This window comes from Bombus affinis, chromosome 5 (genome assembly GCF_024516045.1).
Source record: "Bombus affinis isolate iyBomAffi1 chromosome 5, iyBomAffi1.2, whole genome shotgun sequence".
In the NCBI taxonomy this organism is placed as follows: domain Eukaryota; kingdom Metazoa; phylum Arthropoda; class Insecta; order Hymenoptera; family Apidae; genus Bombus; species Bombus affinis.
In genome coordinates this window covers 4,095,804-4,114,119 of record NC_066348.1, presented here as the reverse complement: position 1 = coordinate 4,114,119, position 18,316 = coordinate 4,095,804, and the positions used below count along the sequence as shown (strand labels likewise).

Here is an 18,316-nt window from a genome sequence, read left to right as displayed (position 1 = left end):
CAGGAAATACGATTTTCAGGACAGAAAGGCTCACACTTTATCGAAACAATAAATTGCTTTCTGATATCTATCCGAAAATTTCTGTTAAATGTATTAAATAATATTGAACATGTTCGTGAAACTTAATTTGTGCAGTTTATATTAATTGGATACAAAATAATTGGATATTAATTGTATATATATATATATATTATACATATATGTCATATTACACATATATGTCATATAAAATAACGATCTAAACATATTTAAACAAGAGATGAACATACAAGGTCATTTATGAACTTGATGAACTCTAAAAATTGCATGTTCTCCATGACAAGATTTACAATGATAACAGAAGTTCGATTTTAATGAAATTTTAGGTATACGTATGTCGAGTATAACGTAAAGTATGAAAAACAATAATCGTTTCTCCTATAGAAGTGAAAAATTATTTCAAGAGAGAAAGATCAGCCATCAATGTTTACACATCCTTTCATTTCTAAGAGGAAAAATATTTCTTTTACTCCTTGTTTATCTGGAACCAGTTATAAAAAAGATAACAATAGGCAAATATCATTACACAAGGTACAATTTTGTGTAATTTGTAAATAATCTACTCATTGATTTGTAATTTATTTTATTTTCTGTAATTTAATTCATGGTACGTTTTACACGAAATTGTTTAGAATCTATCTTTTATGTCCGAATTATTGAAGCGCTTGTATCCTCGTCGGTTTGATATCTCTTCAAGTAGTTGTTTGGTAAGTATATTGATATGGTGGAATAGTTTCTGTAAATGTTTTTGAACCGTGATGTATTCGTGTATATTAGTAAGATTTTTTATTGAAATCGTTCCAGAATTTCAACATTTAAAGTGGACGCTAAACCCCACAGTTCTATGCTATGTATCCATATGAGTTTAATATACATTTATTCATTGTTGTTTTGAAGTTGAAATATAAATTGACTAAAATGAAGTTGATTTAGATTTCCTTATTTGCCAGATATGCTTTCTCTAGTTGAATCTACGGTTTAAATGCATACGAAAGTATTTGGCAGAGTCTACTGCAGACATTATTTTTCTACTTGACGTAATTAGGTGACGCATACACTTCCTCTCAATAAAAGCTACATAGATTGACTTGTTTGCATTGGCTCTAATTTTCCATTTTTGTAACCATTTTTAAATATTATTTAAGCTGTTTTCTGAATTGTCTGATGCATTCTGTGAATCTACATGCGTGGATGATTGCCATATCATTTGCGAAGATAACTGTGCGGCAATCTTAGGAAATTTTCATATCTGCGGTATATAAAATATACTGCATTGGGCCAAGCACACTCCCTTGTAATGCTCCAAAATTGATAGGTACTACACCTGCCTGTACTTCTTTATACCTCACTGTAAAGAATCTATATTTCAGATAAAATTTTAATATTTTATATAGATTAAATGGTACACATTTTTTGATTGTTATAATAAGCCTTCGTGTCACCCTTTATCGTAGGCTTGCGAAGTATCGATGAAATCCATAAAGTAGTACTTTTTTCTTTAAATGATTGATTTATTTTTCGGACTAAACGATATATTTGTTAAGTTGTTTCGTATTTGCATTTAAGTTCAAATTGGTATTCAGATACTAACTGTTTTTCAACTGTGACAGAATTTATTTGACTGCTGATAAATCTTTCAAATATTTTTATTCTTTATATTACTGGAACGAAAATGATTGGTCTGGAGACCGAGTTCACTGCATCAGAATTCTTTCCAAGTTTTAATATTAATATTATTTCTGTTATTTTCCATTCTATTGAAAAGTAGTAGTCACTCAGGAGGGCGACGTCAATAACATATGTGAAAATTAAAATTAAACAAAGCAGTTTTACCAATTAAATACATACACATTGAGAATCATATAGGGAGAAGAGCGGCTGTCTTAAAAATTAGACTTCAATTTCGTGAAAACGGTCGTCGGTAACGTAAATAATAGCAAGAACAATAACGAGCTAGTGTTCTCGATTTAAGAAAACCTGTTACGAACAAGGTCTTTCTTTGCGAAACCTATTAACGAAGGAAAAGTTCGGATCGATACTAGAATATGGTCGTTAGATGAAGGTATTTCTTCTATAACGGCCAACATGGCATTCTTGCAAACGCTTTTGTACACTGATATAAAGATTTCATTCTCATGCACCTAGATATTCTGAGAGTATTTGAAATGAATTATTTATTTTTCTTTGACATAAGCTTTTGTCCAAAAGTTAGTAGCGTAATAATAACCTTCGCACATTTTTTCTATTAAACTCGTAATTTAATAGAATAGTAATATTAATTATTGTTTTTTAAAATGAAATGTAGTTTCACAGAGGAATAAACAAATATTTGTTATATTATCATTAATAAATAATACGTGCTTTAGACAAAGTTAAATGAAAAGCTTATGCTTAAATTCGTTTTTCTCACGAAATAATTATAGTTTCAAATAGAATCATGACATGAAGATTCTTAATTAGCATCGTTTTATTGTCTTACCACCGACTGATTCTTCGTTATTGGAATCTTGTTTCCTGTTTTAAATTTGCATTATAAATCTATAATTATAATTACATACGTAAAGCAGAGAATGTGCAATGAATTAATTAAATCGTATTTTAAGAATGAACAAACCAACGGAGGAAGATATTTCTCGTTTAATCTGTATTCTGCGACGTGCATTTTGTTGAAACTGCAGCGTTGTTGCTGGCACCAGGTGGTCGTGCGTCAACTCATTTATTAAAAGCACACTGTGTGAATACCGTTCAATTCACTCTCCTTTTATCAAAAGAATCGTGACGATTTCAATAATTACTTTACGCGGTCATGGTTACTTCATTATCGTCTTCTTGTCTGTTCATTGCGTATGCACGTTATCACTATTTTATAGAATTAATAAAAGACTTTTTCAATATTTTCTAATATTCGTATAGCTCAAGCCATGTTACTCAAATTGCTCGGTCTCTTTAAGTTTACCGTCACGTCAGCGCAATATTTCATTTTTGTCATTAGTCTTTTCACTTAAACTTTACGATTTTACAACGTTTGAAGATATTAAGGTATTTCTAGTACCATAATAAACGATATTTTTCTTATATCTTAAAAATTTATTTTTTCAAATTATTTATAAAGTATTTAGTGTACTTTATATACTATTGTATTATTATTTGTAATACATATTTAATGTAATTTGATACAAATGTACTTGCGGTCTTTTTTTTAATAACGTGAAGTGTACATTTTTGCTATTAAAGGCTAAATATAATGTGAAAGATATACTTACGATACAGCTTAATACTGCCATCTGTTTCCCCTAGAGAATTCTTTGATATGCATTTGTATGTTCCATAATCGGACATTTCCACCGATGATATCGTAAGTTTCATGTGTACTTTATACTCATTATATGAGAAAGTTTGGTTGTATTTTTCTCCTGAAAACAAAGTATTAAACAAGATCTATATGTAATTATTTTACAGCATAAATATGCTACAGGAATAATTTTATATTAATACATGACAATACATTATTATGTATTATGTATATTATGTATTATAACAATACATAACAATACAATAAATAATGAATGACTGATAATGATGTCGAATTTATAATAAATTTTATACAAAAGATATTAAAGATTGAATATTTGTTCAATTCATAACTGAAGTGAATTACAGGAGTAGAAATATTCGTACTCCCGATCGCCCAATTATTAAACGATTGATAATTGAGCTTTCAACAGATATAAACATTATCGTAATATAAAAATTCAGTGTAACGAAAACAGGGATATAAGCAAAAATTTCAAATAATTAATGACATAGAAGTACTCCTACTTTCAGAATTAGTCTTAGGAATACAATCCACGTATAAAAATTAATATTTTATCAGGCAGACTTTGCATTTAATAGCACATTTCAGACAATCTAATATATCAACTAATTTTTTTGCCTATTTTGTTCCTATATTATTCCAAATATCCTTAGGTTCTTCGTTTACTGTTTCATAATTCTGTAATATTTTTAAAATTTCTGTCCATATGTGTCATATAATTTATGTTTAGACTTTGCGGGTGTGTTGGAAGGTGCTGTAGTATTTGAAGTTAATAGTTACAACCCAATTGCAATTTAGCTACACACGGTAGCAAATATTCTCATACAATGTATAAATAGCGCATTTCATTCCAATACCATGGACAGAAATCAATATAATTTAAACACTTTTAAGTATAATATAAAAAATATTTACGGAATGTGATATCAGTAAATGATGTAATTTTTATATTTTAAGGCTTTTTCGAATATATTTACATTGAGTATATTTCGTATTAATTAAGATTTGACAAACTATGATAATGTTTTAATTCATTGAATTATGAAATAAATGCGTATCAGAAATAAGTACGTATAAAATTAATACGCAATGTTGTAAGTTAAATATGTGCATTTTATTTTTACGTCCTTACTTGTTATGCATTGTACGTTAAATTGTGACGATGCATTTTCTATTAATCAAGTCTCTTTTAATGTTATTTTAACAATGTAAAACCCACAAGCACCGATTTTTTAATACTTACACTTTATAAAATGCTTATTTATGCTTATCAAAAGTTGCAACTTTTTAATTTTTCTCATCTATTCTAATTTCGAGTATCGATATGTACTATTAACATATTTCAAAAATAAATATCACTATTAACTTTTTAAACGTTTGAGAAATGAACGTTTATATAAAATTAAAAGATGTTGATAAATATAACATAATGAAAACTATATTGAAGAATGTATATAAAAATTAAAGATTACTACTGTGCATAAGAGCAAGTTTTGTTATTCCTAAATAAGTTAATGGTTTGTAATTATTCAGAAAAAAATATAATTTACCGGTATTAAAATCTCTGTATATTAAAATTTTTATCAAAAGTTACATTATTGCTTTTTATTGTGAATAGTTATTCAAATTATTTACGACTATTGTGCGTTAAAAACCAAACGTGGTAAGTATTATATGTATATAACATTTATTAAAACAATTCGATAAAACAACGTAACATTTACAATCAGAATTATAACGATTTGAAATATTTATTACTGACGTGAAATATGCAAAATTCTATAGTATACCTACTAACTATTATATTAATTATACAATTTAAAGAAAGTTCCGCGAGTAAGAAGCCACTTTAATAAGTTATTTTACCTACTTTCCAATTACAACGATGATGAAATACTTTTAAATAAAAAAATCTTTGCAATGATATATTTTTATATTTTCTTCATATAAAAGCAAGTTATCTGTGTAGGAGGCTTCGTCTTTGCTAAAATCGGGTTTGAAGACTTGTTTAAGGTGAGTAATTCCAGACTGTAGAAGAGCAGATAATCGGTAAAATGTTATTCTGCATGAGAAAATATATACAAAATGTGAAATGAAGTGTTTTTATTTAACACGACAGAAGATAGAATTTGAATGTTTGTGAAATACGCATATATTGGATTAATCCTTGACTAAATATGTTCAAAGTAGATCTCATTAATTGTGGACATATACATACATGTAAGTATATCTTCACATTTTAATTAATGAAACCTCAACATTTATAAAAATTCTCGCTAGGTTCTTCTTATTTAAATTTTGTTGTTGTATCAAACCATTTGAATCATTGATAACGAATGATGTAGTATAATAAATATATATTATGAATTATCGAGTTATAAAATTTATCTAGTATATATTCTTATTTATTGTATGAAACGTATAATTACATTGTTAAATTTCTATAATATATAACTATGAGTACGGATATATATGTATCAGAACATAATTTTATAATTACTATATTTTTTGTACCGAGTCATCTTATTTTTAATTCACATATTTTACTGCTTTTTTGTAGTCTTTTTTTCATGATATGGTTCTCTGTTCTTTAGCTTTTCCTTGTACTCTACTAAAGATAAAATATTGTTATAGTCGATCCTGTTAGCGACAGCATTCGATTTAGCTCTGACGATCTGTGTCGCCACAGTAATAATAATAACAATATTCTAGTTGGTAGATTTTTGCTCGTTTGAGGTAGTATAACGTGATTTATATTTTCAAGTTTATATACGAACATCGGAGAAAATGAAGTTAAGGGGTAGAACCTTTTGCTGAAACTCTAGATAACATCCTTTAAAATACATAAGAAGGCAGGATTACTATAAATATATATGTTTCAAATGCAATGGATGTAACATGTCTTATACCGTAGCTAATTTTGACGAAAACTCTGTATAATCTCATTTAATTAATAAATTTTTATAGAACTAACAGAAAATAATTGGTTCATATTTCTAATGGATTTTGGAATAAATTTTAATGAAAGGTAAATAAGTTGCACCCTAAATGAAAATGGTATCTTCTAAATATCAAAAAATTGATAGAAATATTTGCGTAATGCGTCTATACAGATTCATATTTTTAGGGCTATGAATAAGGAAATAGATATTAAGAAGTGATTTACTTAATCCGATAAATGTTATAACAGGTACTTTAAACTCCTTATGTGCATATTTTTGTCTATTATGTACATTCTATATATCTTTATTACAATAAAATAGGCAATCTAGAGAAGCAAACATTTTTCAATCAGAAGAATTTTAAGTGCCACAAACCATGTGAACAATTAAGGAAATTTAATTTGTTTTAACAATACAAGAGTTAATACAGAAATCACCTGTACTTATTTTAGTTATGTAAAAAATATATTACATTATTTAGTTTTATGATTAGTGGATGATGTTATAAATAATGCAATTTGAAATAATGTAATATTTTATTATATATTTACAAGTATCAATCGATTTTGATTCATTTGAATTCTATAGTGCACTTTATGCTTCATCGAGTATAAAAGCAGACATTAAGGTTTCACGCATGAATGCTTATACATCATGAAAATGAACCTTCATTGAATTGGTAAATTGTTCTGACTCTTTATTCTTTTCACACGCGCATTTAAATTAATTTGGCGGAGAAGAATTACGCACGTTACGTGAATAATTTCGTAAATAAAATGAAATAACAATTGTAGTTGTATGTAACAAAATGTATATATCTGATATAACTTTAAAATTTTTAATATGAGAATGATATACAATTATCGAAAATGGGAGAAATGTTAAGTTTAATTTTTCGGGCTCTACAACTTTCTTGCGTTGAGATATTTTTTGTCACTTCAATGGAAATATAAAATTTCTAAAGTATTTGTTACTTTTTTAAATGTACGTCAGAAATTTGTGAAACATCTGTCGAAAATATGAAACAAATACAAAATGTAAATAGGGTCGTTTTTTATGCAGTCAAAAGACTGATTTATTTGAAAAACCATTTTTTACCATAACTCAATACATTTCTCAATTATCACGATTTTCGTTTTAACTGTTACATATTCATATATTTGGTAAAATTCACGACACCTACAATGAGAAAATTTCACATGGCATCCTATCAAAAATGAAATAAAAACTGGCTTGTAGTATGAAAACTGATCACGCTATGTGCTCATTACGGCCTCGAACAATGTTGAAATGGGATTAGAATATTATATAGCATCACAGGATTAATATCAGGTAGTGAACCTATAATAAAGATAATATCTTTGTTACTGTTCTAAAAAAGAAAATTAATTCTCAGACGATATATATTCATAATAGAACATCCAAGTACTATACTATATTTATTTATACTATATTTATTTATATTATAGTATATTATGCTATTTATAATATATATTACTCTCTATATATATTTTAATGTAATATATATTACTTTCATAAAAAATTATTTCCATATAAATTTGCAATTTATCACTGAAAATATTAATAAATTTACTTAATAAGATTAATTATATTATAATATGTGTGCGTTATTACTTTTTAAGAAATTTAAAAATTTCTGATTAGTTTTGTAAAATTACAAGTATGAGTAGCAAACTGCAACAACTTTAATAGCTTTTTTAAGCTTTGATATTTCTGAATAGAAATTGATTTATTCTTTTTTGGCGAAGATACAAAACACATCGTAAAAGCATAAACTCGTATGGATTGGATAGTATATAAATAGTAGTTATCCCAATAATTAAATTTCAACAAGATCATACTTAAAGGCGAATGAATAAAGTGTATATGATCGAGATAGAAAAAAATAATTAATTTTCAAAACAAGACCTTTTCATACTGGATATTTAAAGGGGCTTGGATCCAAACAAAGCCTTTTTATTTTATTTTAAATGTTTTAAATCCTGAACAACTTTACATACCAACAGTAGAGACTTGAAATTTATACCCGGCGGGTACAAGGATTCCTTTGTAAACTGATTCTAAAGGTGTGTCTCCACTACACCGATCGGTATTGTTCAAATCGATGAACGTCTCCACTGACAGCACAGAGGACTACATTCGTCTATCTATGCCCTACGCCGTGCCATAGTAAAATAAAAGTAAAACTAAAAACACAAACTCCTTGTGAGCCACTCGGTACGTTCGGTCCCCACTTCCCTACTACGCGCGTCAATATGGTTTTCTTTGAAACAGTTACGAATGTCTCTATATGTTCGGTTTTGTGGAGACGTACTGTGTACTGTATAAATATGTATCTACAATTTCATGATCACTTTACGATAATAGTATTAGCCATGTCATTATTTGAGGATAATTTGTTCTTAACAAAAAATGTTTTAGAGAAGAAAAATATTTTGAAGGGAGAAATAAAAGAGAAATTTCTGCTGTAATGTATAGTAAAATGTTGCATAAGGAATATCGAGTCGGAGAGAAAGGATTTTGTAATTAACAATTTGAGATCGTGCGAAAATCAGATGAGAGTGAAATCTAGGTATAGAGTGTAATGATCTGCGGTAAAGCAGAGAAGTATTTTCTTAGCTAGAGGGAAACTTCCTGAGAGATACAGGATGAGAAGAAGGAAAAGAGAGGAAGAAAACGACGGTGGAAAGGTAGAATGCATTTATGTAGTGGCTCTATCGACCGTTGCAAACGGAAGAAAAACTTTCGCCGGCTTTGAGTTTGGAAAGCAGATGAAAAAGTTTAACGACGTTGAACTGCGTTGCCGAGCATTACCACGCTAGACGTCCAATGGATTTTCGGATATAAAATTACTTTTATTCGGAAAATTATAGATACCAATATTTCCGTTCTTATCGTGTCTTCGTTTATTAGTAATGTACTCAACATGCTAATTACCGATACGGGATTTTAATTAATATTTTAACAATTTTTTAACATCCTATAAATTTTTAAAATCATATTAATACTGTAGATTATTTCTGGAGTAGTCATTTCAGTTATTAAATTTATTGGATCTGTCTAACTACCTATACCATTATCCTGAAAGAATAACAGTAAGTTCAATGAATAAAATTAAAATATTTATAATGAGTAATCAATTAAATGAATATGCGACCAGGATTTTTATTGTACAGAAATAAAGTTAAAAATGAACTTAAAAATTTGTAGCAAAAAAGATAATGTGGTAACGTTTTCATATTTCCAACTGGGTATTAAATACTGAAAATCGAAATATTGAAAATACCGATTTGGAAAGATCTAAAACACCTTTTTCATACCAAATATCTTGAGAAGAAGGTTAACCATCGGGAAATAGGGGAGCGACAAATATCTTAAATACGATGGACAAGGTATGCACATTTAAATTAAAATATCTAGTCCTTCGATGCCTAAAGGATACGAGACAATTACATAGCATAGAAGATAGCCGAGAAATTTGAAGGTACTTTTACGAGAAAGGTTCGTTAGCTGAAACTTTCGCTCAGGAATTAATAACACAGCAGACATCGTTTTCCCTCGGTAAACCGCACGTTACGAGCGAAAAGAGCGGCGCAAAGAGCAGAAGTCATGACAATCACGAGTCATTAAAGTTGTATACACGGTTCAGCGAAGCTAGGTCCAGAAAACGTCTGGTTTGAGATAGTCGAGAAGGGTGCGAGTCATCGTGATGCGGAAAGAACGGATGAGTTAGGATAGCGCAATGCCAGAGAGAGGGGTGAAAGGATAGTAATGGCATTGGTAAGTAGCCCGGGGCACGCTACTCTCATACAGAGGTTACTTCAGCACCATCCGTATTTTAGTTTTGTCCGCGTGATATGTATTTGTTGCTATCCAATAATCTAAGATTGCATCGTTGCGCGGGGAAACATTCAGTTAACGGGAAGTGGTAAAATTCAAGAATGAAAATCGTATTTTTCTAAATCATATTGAATTTTATCTACTTTTTCTTCCTTAGTTTGTTTCTTTGTGTTTTATATTCGTCTCTCTTTCATTCTTGATTATATATTATATCACATAAATTTCCATTGGATTGAAAAATAAATAGGTTCGGTTAAACTCGATATGTTTCTTTATTTGATCGCACTTATTTATGTCACAACCCAATGTTTTATATAAAGACAGGATTTAGTCACAAATGCCTAAAAGTAAAAGTTTTCTGTATACAAATAATATTTCTTTAGATTCCAGGAAATGATAAATTTCATACAAATAATAAGTAATACATGTATGGCACGTGTTACTTCTAAAATTTATAGGAGTTTGGAATGGGTAGGACCATATATATTTCACATTTCTAACTTGCGAATAATGGTTTGTACGTGTACATTATTAGATCTGAGAGTAGAGCTATGGCTAAAATTCCGATAGAAATTATATTATATATACATATATAAATATACCATTAGATTCACTTTCAACATTTCTTAATCATTGTGCAACGTACAACTATATACATATGTATATATGTAATCGAAATGATCGAATTTGATATGAAATAAGTATTATCAGATTTTTTACCATCAATTCGTTTCTCCTCTTTGAGCATTGAACGTTCGTATCAAATATAAACGACGATTCAATCGAAAAATGTTCTTTCTCACTTCGTTACACGTAAATTGTAACTGCAGAATTTTTATATATGGTCGTATATTTTTAAATGCGATATTTTGCCAACATCGCTCTCGTTTCAAATATATTATTGTTCAGCAAAAGATTATCGAGTTATTAAACTGCACCATATAATTCTTAGCGATCGAATGTTAACACTACATAAACAAAAGAAATTTATATAGTCAAATTTTGACTCGTCTGAGGATATCGTCACTTAAATTTGTATAAAATTCATTTTCTTTGTTATATTTTTCCATTAAAATTTGTATGTACTTCATTATGAAATCAATTCATCATCGACTAAATTTTGCGTATGTGATTGAACTCGAGACAGCGGACATATATATCATGTATCAAAACGCCCGGAAACATAATCTATCAATGGTTAAATATCTATGTTACTTTCAGTGACAATCGAATACATTTTCAGCGTTTTCTGATTCCTGTTTAAATCAACAAAAAAAAAAAAAAAAAGAAAAGGAAAAAAGGAGGTTTTCGCGATAGTGTGTTTTAGATGGTATTTTAATTGTAAATTGTCATACGTACAGTTATGTGTATTATAAATTTTATTTCTTGTCCAAAGAATTGTGTTAATATACCTCTGAAATAATTCTGTTAACCAAATTATGCGTATTTAGTTTTAGAGCAGCCTGTCTTGTTTAATATACGAAAATTATTGTGGTGTACTTAAAGTTGGACATGGATAAATTAAGAATAATAAAACTTTTAACACATTGTTAACATAACAACAACCAACAGAAAAGGAACAAAGTAAACATTTTCATAGATATATATGTCTAAAGTTTAGAATCTAGGAAAAACAATAATTTTTAAAATTTGTTCCATCCAGTTATTGAACTTTTTGTCTGTCTACTTATTAATATACATACACTATATCTTAATTCATGGCTGATGAATTATGTATGTACAGATTCAATATTTTTTTAAATAAGAGAAATAGAATATTTATACTTTTCAAAACTAGTATTTGAAATATCTTTATTTGTTACCAGTTGCAAATATATATGTGTTATTTCCTATTTGAGAATATTTAAAAACGATAGTCTTGTGTTTCTGTATAAAATTTATTAAATTTGAAATTTGAATTTGAAATTTTGAACCATTTCCGCAAAAGTGGTAATGCAAAGCTGACTCTTGCTCAAATGATATTTTTTTCCGTTTCTGTTTTTTCCCGTTGTTTCTCGTTTTCGTTCCAACACACTGACAATGAGAGACGAGCAGCGAACAAATACGAGACAAATAACGACGGGAAATTCTTGCAATACCTAATTCGCCTCATTCTCGTAAGATCTGGATTCTAGCAGATCCAGGATCAAATGAGGACTATTAAGCAAGTGTTACTATAGATGTTATCTGTCTATTTTCCCCGAATTTTAGTCTTTGTCTATTATAAAAATGAAAAATGAAGAAAGATTGTAAAAAAGCTATTACGATGATAGTTATTACTATTATGGTAATTTTATCTATTTATTTATTTTACCTAATAATGAAGTATAAAAATACGAGAGTATATTTAATATCTGCTTGAACAGTTTCAGTGTATTGAATCCAGATTAATGAAGCTGAATATCAGATGGACATTAAATCGTAAAGCATGTCGTAGCTCGTAGCTGTTATATTGGGACACCGCAGGGCATCGCGGAACTAACATTCAGAATAGAACATACGTAACGTGTCGTGATAACCTATTTGTAATTTTCAGTTTCTCTATTCCACCCAATGTAACTAGTAGAGATGAAACCAGTTAGGCTTATATGGTGATATAATGCAATTATCACCACGCCATATCGCGCAATTCATGACACCGAATGTTTAGCTATATCAAACAATACCTATGCATGCGCATATTACTAGATGATAGGTATTTTCGGATTAAATAGATTCATATTGTTTATACTGTAAATAATTTTTACGATTTCTTGTAATATTTAATAATAAAATGAGAATAACAGTGTAATAATGATAAAATGATACACGTTATATTTAAGATAATAATAACAAATCTGTAACATTTTATATTACTTGATGTTTAACCTATTTGTATTAATTAATTAGTATTAATATAATCTAAATATAATATATTTGATTTAAATAGTGGTTATGAATAATACTAGGATAATGAATAAAATAAGCGTTACAAATGAAAGATGTACCTAAGTAAATACCGATACCCATCGAATCTAACGCATAAAATTAGTACCTATTCTATCTACATCATTAATCCTTAATGGTAAAACACGTTTCGTTGTGAGATTTTGTGCAAACAACATCTAAAATTAACCTAATTATTTGTGTGATTAGCAACCCTGTACATAAGGGTCATAGTGTCTGTATTGCTGGTTTTCTTACTATATCTGCATTACTGAGTCTAAAGCAATTAGACGCATTAACAGATCCGAGGATCCATTATTTCGTATAATTACCATACAAATATCGTGTCTCATTATCTGAAATAATTACGCGAACATGCACTCATGTGTACTCGACAGTGACAGCAGCACTACGATGGTCCATGTTGAACGTTGTTTTTTCCTGCCGTTATGTTAGCGCAAACAACGTCAATGCGTTCAAACATTTACTATCACAATACAGGTATAAATAGCGAAACACTAACATCTCTGTTATGTTAAACTAATCTTTTATAACAAATTTTGATAAGTTCAATATTGAAGCAGTAAATTATAAAGTAGTACAGTGATTAATGTGTTAATTAAGATATTAAAAATTGGATTGACTAGCTGACTTAGTAGTAACAAACATTCAAAATATGAAAAATTCATTCATGACAGATATTCTTTGGCCGTTTATCTTATAAATACACCTAAATGTTCCTCTTTAAAATTTTATGGATGTACGGAAACGAAAATATTCTGCAAATTAAATATGTGTAATAATATTGTACTCGTATATTGGAGTAAAAGTAAAATAAATTATTGTTTAATTTATGTTTATATTAATTTAACGTAGAACGCTTCCGTGAAACCATGAAAATTTGTATTTATTTTAATTCTTTTATAGTTTCATACATATAAAATCAAATTCAGATAAATAATTTTGTGCTTTTATCAAAATTATATAAGTAATCTTTTTCGTAGGTCTAAAATAATTTATTAAACAAACTTAATTATTCAAATGTTTTGATAGAACAAATTTACTATGATATTAACGTATAGTTTTTGCTTTTGTATATTGCTGAAACAAAACGGTATCAAAGATTAATATTTATATCATATCATAGACAGTGTTGCTAATGTATAATTTCATAAAAAATTTTGGGATTGCTTAGATATACTGTTAGTGAAACAAATGCAAATTTGTCTAACAAGATTAAAATATCGTTGACCATCAATAATTTGATTTCGCATGCAAATAAAAATATATATGAAATAACGATAAAAGAATATAAATATTCAGAATTTTCGAATCGCTAGTTTAACAAGTTGAGTAAAATAGTATGCAAGTAGTGTGCACACACATGTATCTATGTAAAACAATAAAGCATTATGTAAATAATCCTCACGCGTGAAAAGTTTAGTACCAAACTCTCATTATTCGACGTAATTATGGGTCCATGCATTTCCCCGTATCCAACTGCGACGTTGTTAGACTGTCCCAGTAATGTACGGTACATATGTGTCGTGTACTGTGCGTACACTCGTTAATAAAACAACATTAACTAGTCAGTACGGTTCAATCGCTCTTCAGTGAATTAGCAGTCCAGGAATACAAGCACGTAAACGCGAAAGCATCCCTTCGTTTCGTTATCCCTGTTATTTTAATTTAATAATGTCGTATACGTTCACTCCGATTTAAGGCACCATTTTCTCTCCAATAAATACCATGAAGCTTGGAATCGAATCATCTGACAGTTGAAAACTGAAAATTATATAAATAGTACAGTAGAATCTTGATTATCCGAATTTTCTATTATCTGACTCCGTTATTCGAACGTTTCATTATCCGAACAGGAATTAGAAATTACGTTTCGCATGTAAACAATTTAGTCTTCTACAAAACTCTTTGTTAATGAACAATGATACTATTGCGCAAGCAATTAAATGTGAAGGATTGCTGTTATATGACGATAGTGAACTATATTGAAGACACTATACAGGAAGAAGTGGAAGATAGTTAATAGGAATCTAGTTAATGGGGCAGACGTAGAAGAAATTCTTTCTGCAGTGAATAGAATTAGCAGGATTCGGTGATTGTTATAACGCCGACTTGATACTATAATATCAGTATGTTAAAACTTCAATTGTCCATGCTAGTAGCGTTATGTATGCCTCGAATAATGAATTGGAACATGTATAATAGTAATGATTACAGTCTTTAACATTTTGAAGCATTCGAGCCTTTAGAGATAGGGTTAAAACTGTACGAGGCACAAAAGGAATGTATATACTAACTTCAAGGAATTAAATCTGTTAAAAAAGTATGATTTAACAGATATGAAGATTTGGGGCCTAAATTTCGTTAATCAAAGTATATTTAATTTCAATATTTATTTATCAATATTTTTTTTATTAATAGTAATATTTTTTTTATTGATAGTAATCTATATATTCTTACTGTATACATCGTATACTCTATGTGAATAACAGTGCGTTCTTCCAATATTAGTGAAACCAGTTTATGGTAATTTTTTCCATGTACATATCTCAGACTAAATGTTTTTATAACAATTTGAAATTGTATTCAACATACTAAAGGAAATTAATAGGAATGTAAACATGTAACATGAAAATGCTGACTTTCATAAAATATTTAATAAAATTCAATTTATTTCCATTAAAATTTTTCATTGGCTCTCATTCTTTTTAAGATAATATTTCAAAAGAACGTCATCTAAATGATCTTCAGAGTTAGGGCAAGCATTATTTATCCGATATGAATAATCTCGGAACAGGCTGTTTGATGTCCTATTACAAAGTTGTAACAAAGATATGTTATAACTTAAGAAACAATATTTTGGTCTTCAACAGAAAAGTATATGGAATAGGATATGTATAGACCACAGCGTGTATAGAATAAGCATCAATATGATTGATATGATGAATTATAAATCAAACCGTATTTTATCTAAATGTATTGTTAGGGATGATGAAAAATTGTTATAGGGTGTAATAGTGATTACCTTTATTGTCAATCTGTAATGATCAATTTAAATATTTCTTACAATTTTCTAGTAAAATTAGAAATGACCTATGTCTATATAATATCATTCTTTCATTTATATCTATAAAAAAGATTGATAGAATTTTTGTTAAGAAAAACTGGGGCACCCTGCATACGCGTAAGGTAATTTTCAGGATAGATATCTGTGTATTACATGAATTAAAAATAAGAAACATGATTGACAGTAACATTATTGGTTTACTTTACTTTACTTGCGTGTTATAACCAGAGATGACAAATGGACGTTGCGCAGAGATATTTTATGAAATATTATATTAGATATTGTATGAAATATTAGTTCAGCTAGGATGAAATGTCAATAAGAAAAGTGCGATTCATTTTATCTAAATGTAACAAGTTATTATGCTCCACACAAACGTATACAAATATAGTATCTGGCGAGTTTTATATAAATTTTGGAATGTTTATTCTTTTGGTTACTCAATTACAAAAAGCTATTAACTTCACTGAATTCATATAAATTCATATTTATTTATATGCGTTTATTTTGCATGGAGTAATTCAGAAAATTGAAAAGATATAATCAATACTAACGAATCCATTTAATCGATATTAATGAAGTATTATTATAATTTTTATATTTGTCTACGTAAATGTGTAAAAAAGTTTAATATAACTAAATGCATTCGAACTGCAATTCTATAATATTTAAGTCAAAATACCATTTTTTATAATTTCGTTGTTTTCCTTTGTCCAATAATTGATCGACTTTGGGAAAGCTTCCGAATTACACTCCAAAGTCATCCTTTGTCCCTCTTGTGCTCCGACCAATTGATTTTGAATTGAAATCATTGGACTAACTGCAAGTATAAATTAAATTTGTCTTACTGTAAAGAACATGTAATACTGTATACATAAAGTTATAAAATCATATACAAAATGCTATAAAAGAAGATACTCACACTGTACTGTAAGCATTATTCTTTTACTGACTGTAGGTGGTATACCATTTGAAGCGATGCACAGATATGCACCCATTTGCAATCGATTTATCTTAGTGATATTGAAAATAAATCCTTCCACAATTCTCACTGTAACAAAATCAAATGCTCATTAAAATCATTATAAGGAAACTTTTTATAAGACTAATTGATCACCATTGCGAGGTATATTTTAAATTGTTTTATCACAATAACGTAGTGAATTGATACTATTAGAAAGTACTTTTCTTGTGTACACACATCAAGATATTTCATTAGCTTGTATTCAAATAGTAAAATTTTAGAACGTTAACGATACATTGAAATGAAATACTTCATGTGCTTCAAAGTTGCAAAACCTTTACGGAGTAAGAGAATGTTCAACTACGTTTCCCAATAATACACCCCTATAAACTTCTCTTTGCTACAACCGAATGGTTTTAATCAATTAAATACTAAACTCGAAGCTTTTGTAGCATCAGCGGCCAAATGGTTTTCACTACAGTATCGGATGAAAGTATTCGTACACCCTTTAAAACACAATAACTTTTTTGAAATTGGACTTTTTTAGTAGTTAGAAGGATTAGTTTACTAGATGACACGTAAAAAAATACACGCTAAAAATTTCATCGAAACCGGTTAAAGTTGCTATGAGTTACTAACGCAATGGTTAAAAGCAGTAAAAATTGCAGTTTTCCACGACTTTCGGCCTAAAATTTAAAGGCATGTCTCACTTATGCCAATTGGTAGGATCTCGAAGAAAAAAAACTCAAATTGTTTGGGTTAATCTTAAAAAAGCTATTGTGTTTTAAAAGGTGTACGAATACTTCCGTCCAATACCGTATACCCAAGCTGCAGTCTCGTACATTTTACGTTTAGACTATGTTTTTCTCTTTAGAAGTCACAGTAGACTCGTATAAAAAGCGAATCTGACTTCTTCTTTTTCCGTTTTTAAGTGCAATTATACGTATACATACATAACTTTTTTCTACGTTTCGCTTTAGTTATATATTGCGGTGGAATATTACATGTTATATGGTGGTATTCATATACAAGATGTTTTTAATGAAAAAAATACTACAGAAACATAAAAAGAACTATTACTACTACAGTTATCGTTTGTGACAATGAACTTTGAAAATGATCAATCTTTATACGACTTTTAAAGTCCATATATATTAATAACAATATATATCAAATATTAA

At 28.7% G+C, this 18,316-nt stretch overlaps 1 protein-coding gene across 2 annotated transcripts in view; it reads right to left on the bottom strand.

Moving 5' to 3' along the window:
- The window catches only part of LOC126916551 (neurotrimin-like), a 245,564-nt gene that overhangs the window by 13,605 nt on the left and 213,643 nt on the right, over positions 1–18,316 (bottom strand). For both annotated transcript variants that reach the window (XM_050722476.1, XM_050722477.1), the window contains exons 5-7: positions 17,094–17,222; positions 16,854–16,991; positions 3,303–3,452 (exon numbers count right to left, since the gene is read on the bottom strand). In XM_050722476.1, coding sequence (XP_050578433.1) covers positions 3,303–3,452; positions 16,854–16,991; positions 17,094–17,222 — 417 coding nt within the window. The remainder of the gene's footprint in view (positions 1–3,302; positions 3,453–16,853; positions 16,992–17,093; positions 17,223–18,316) is intronic.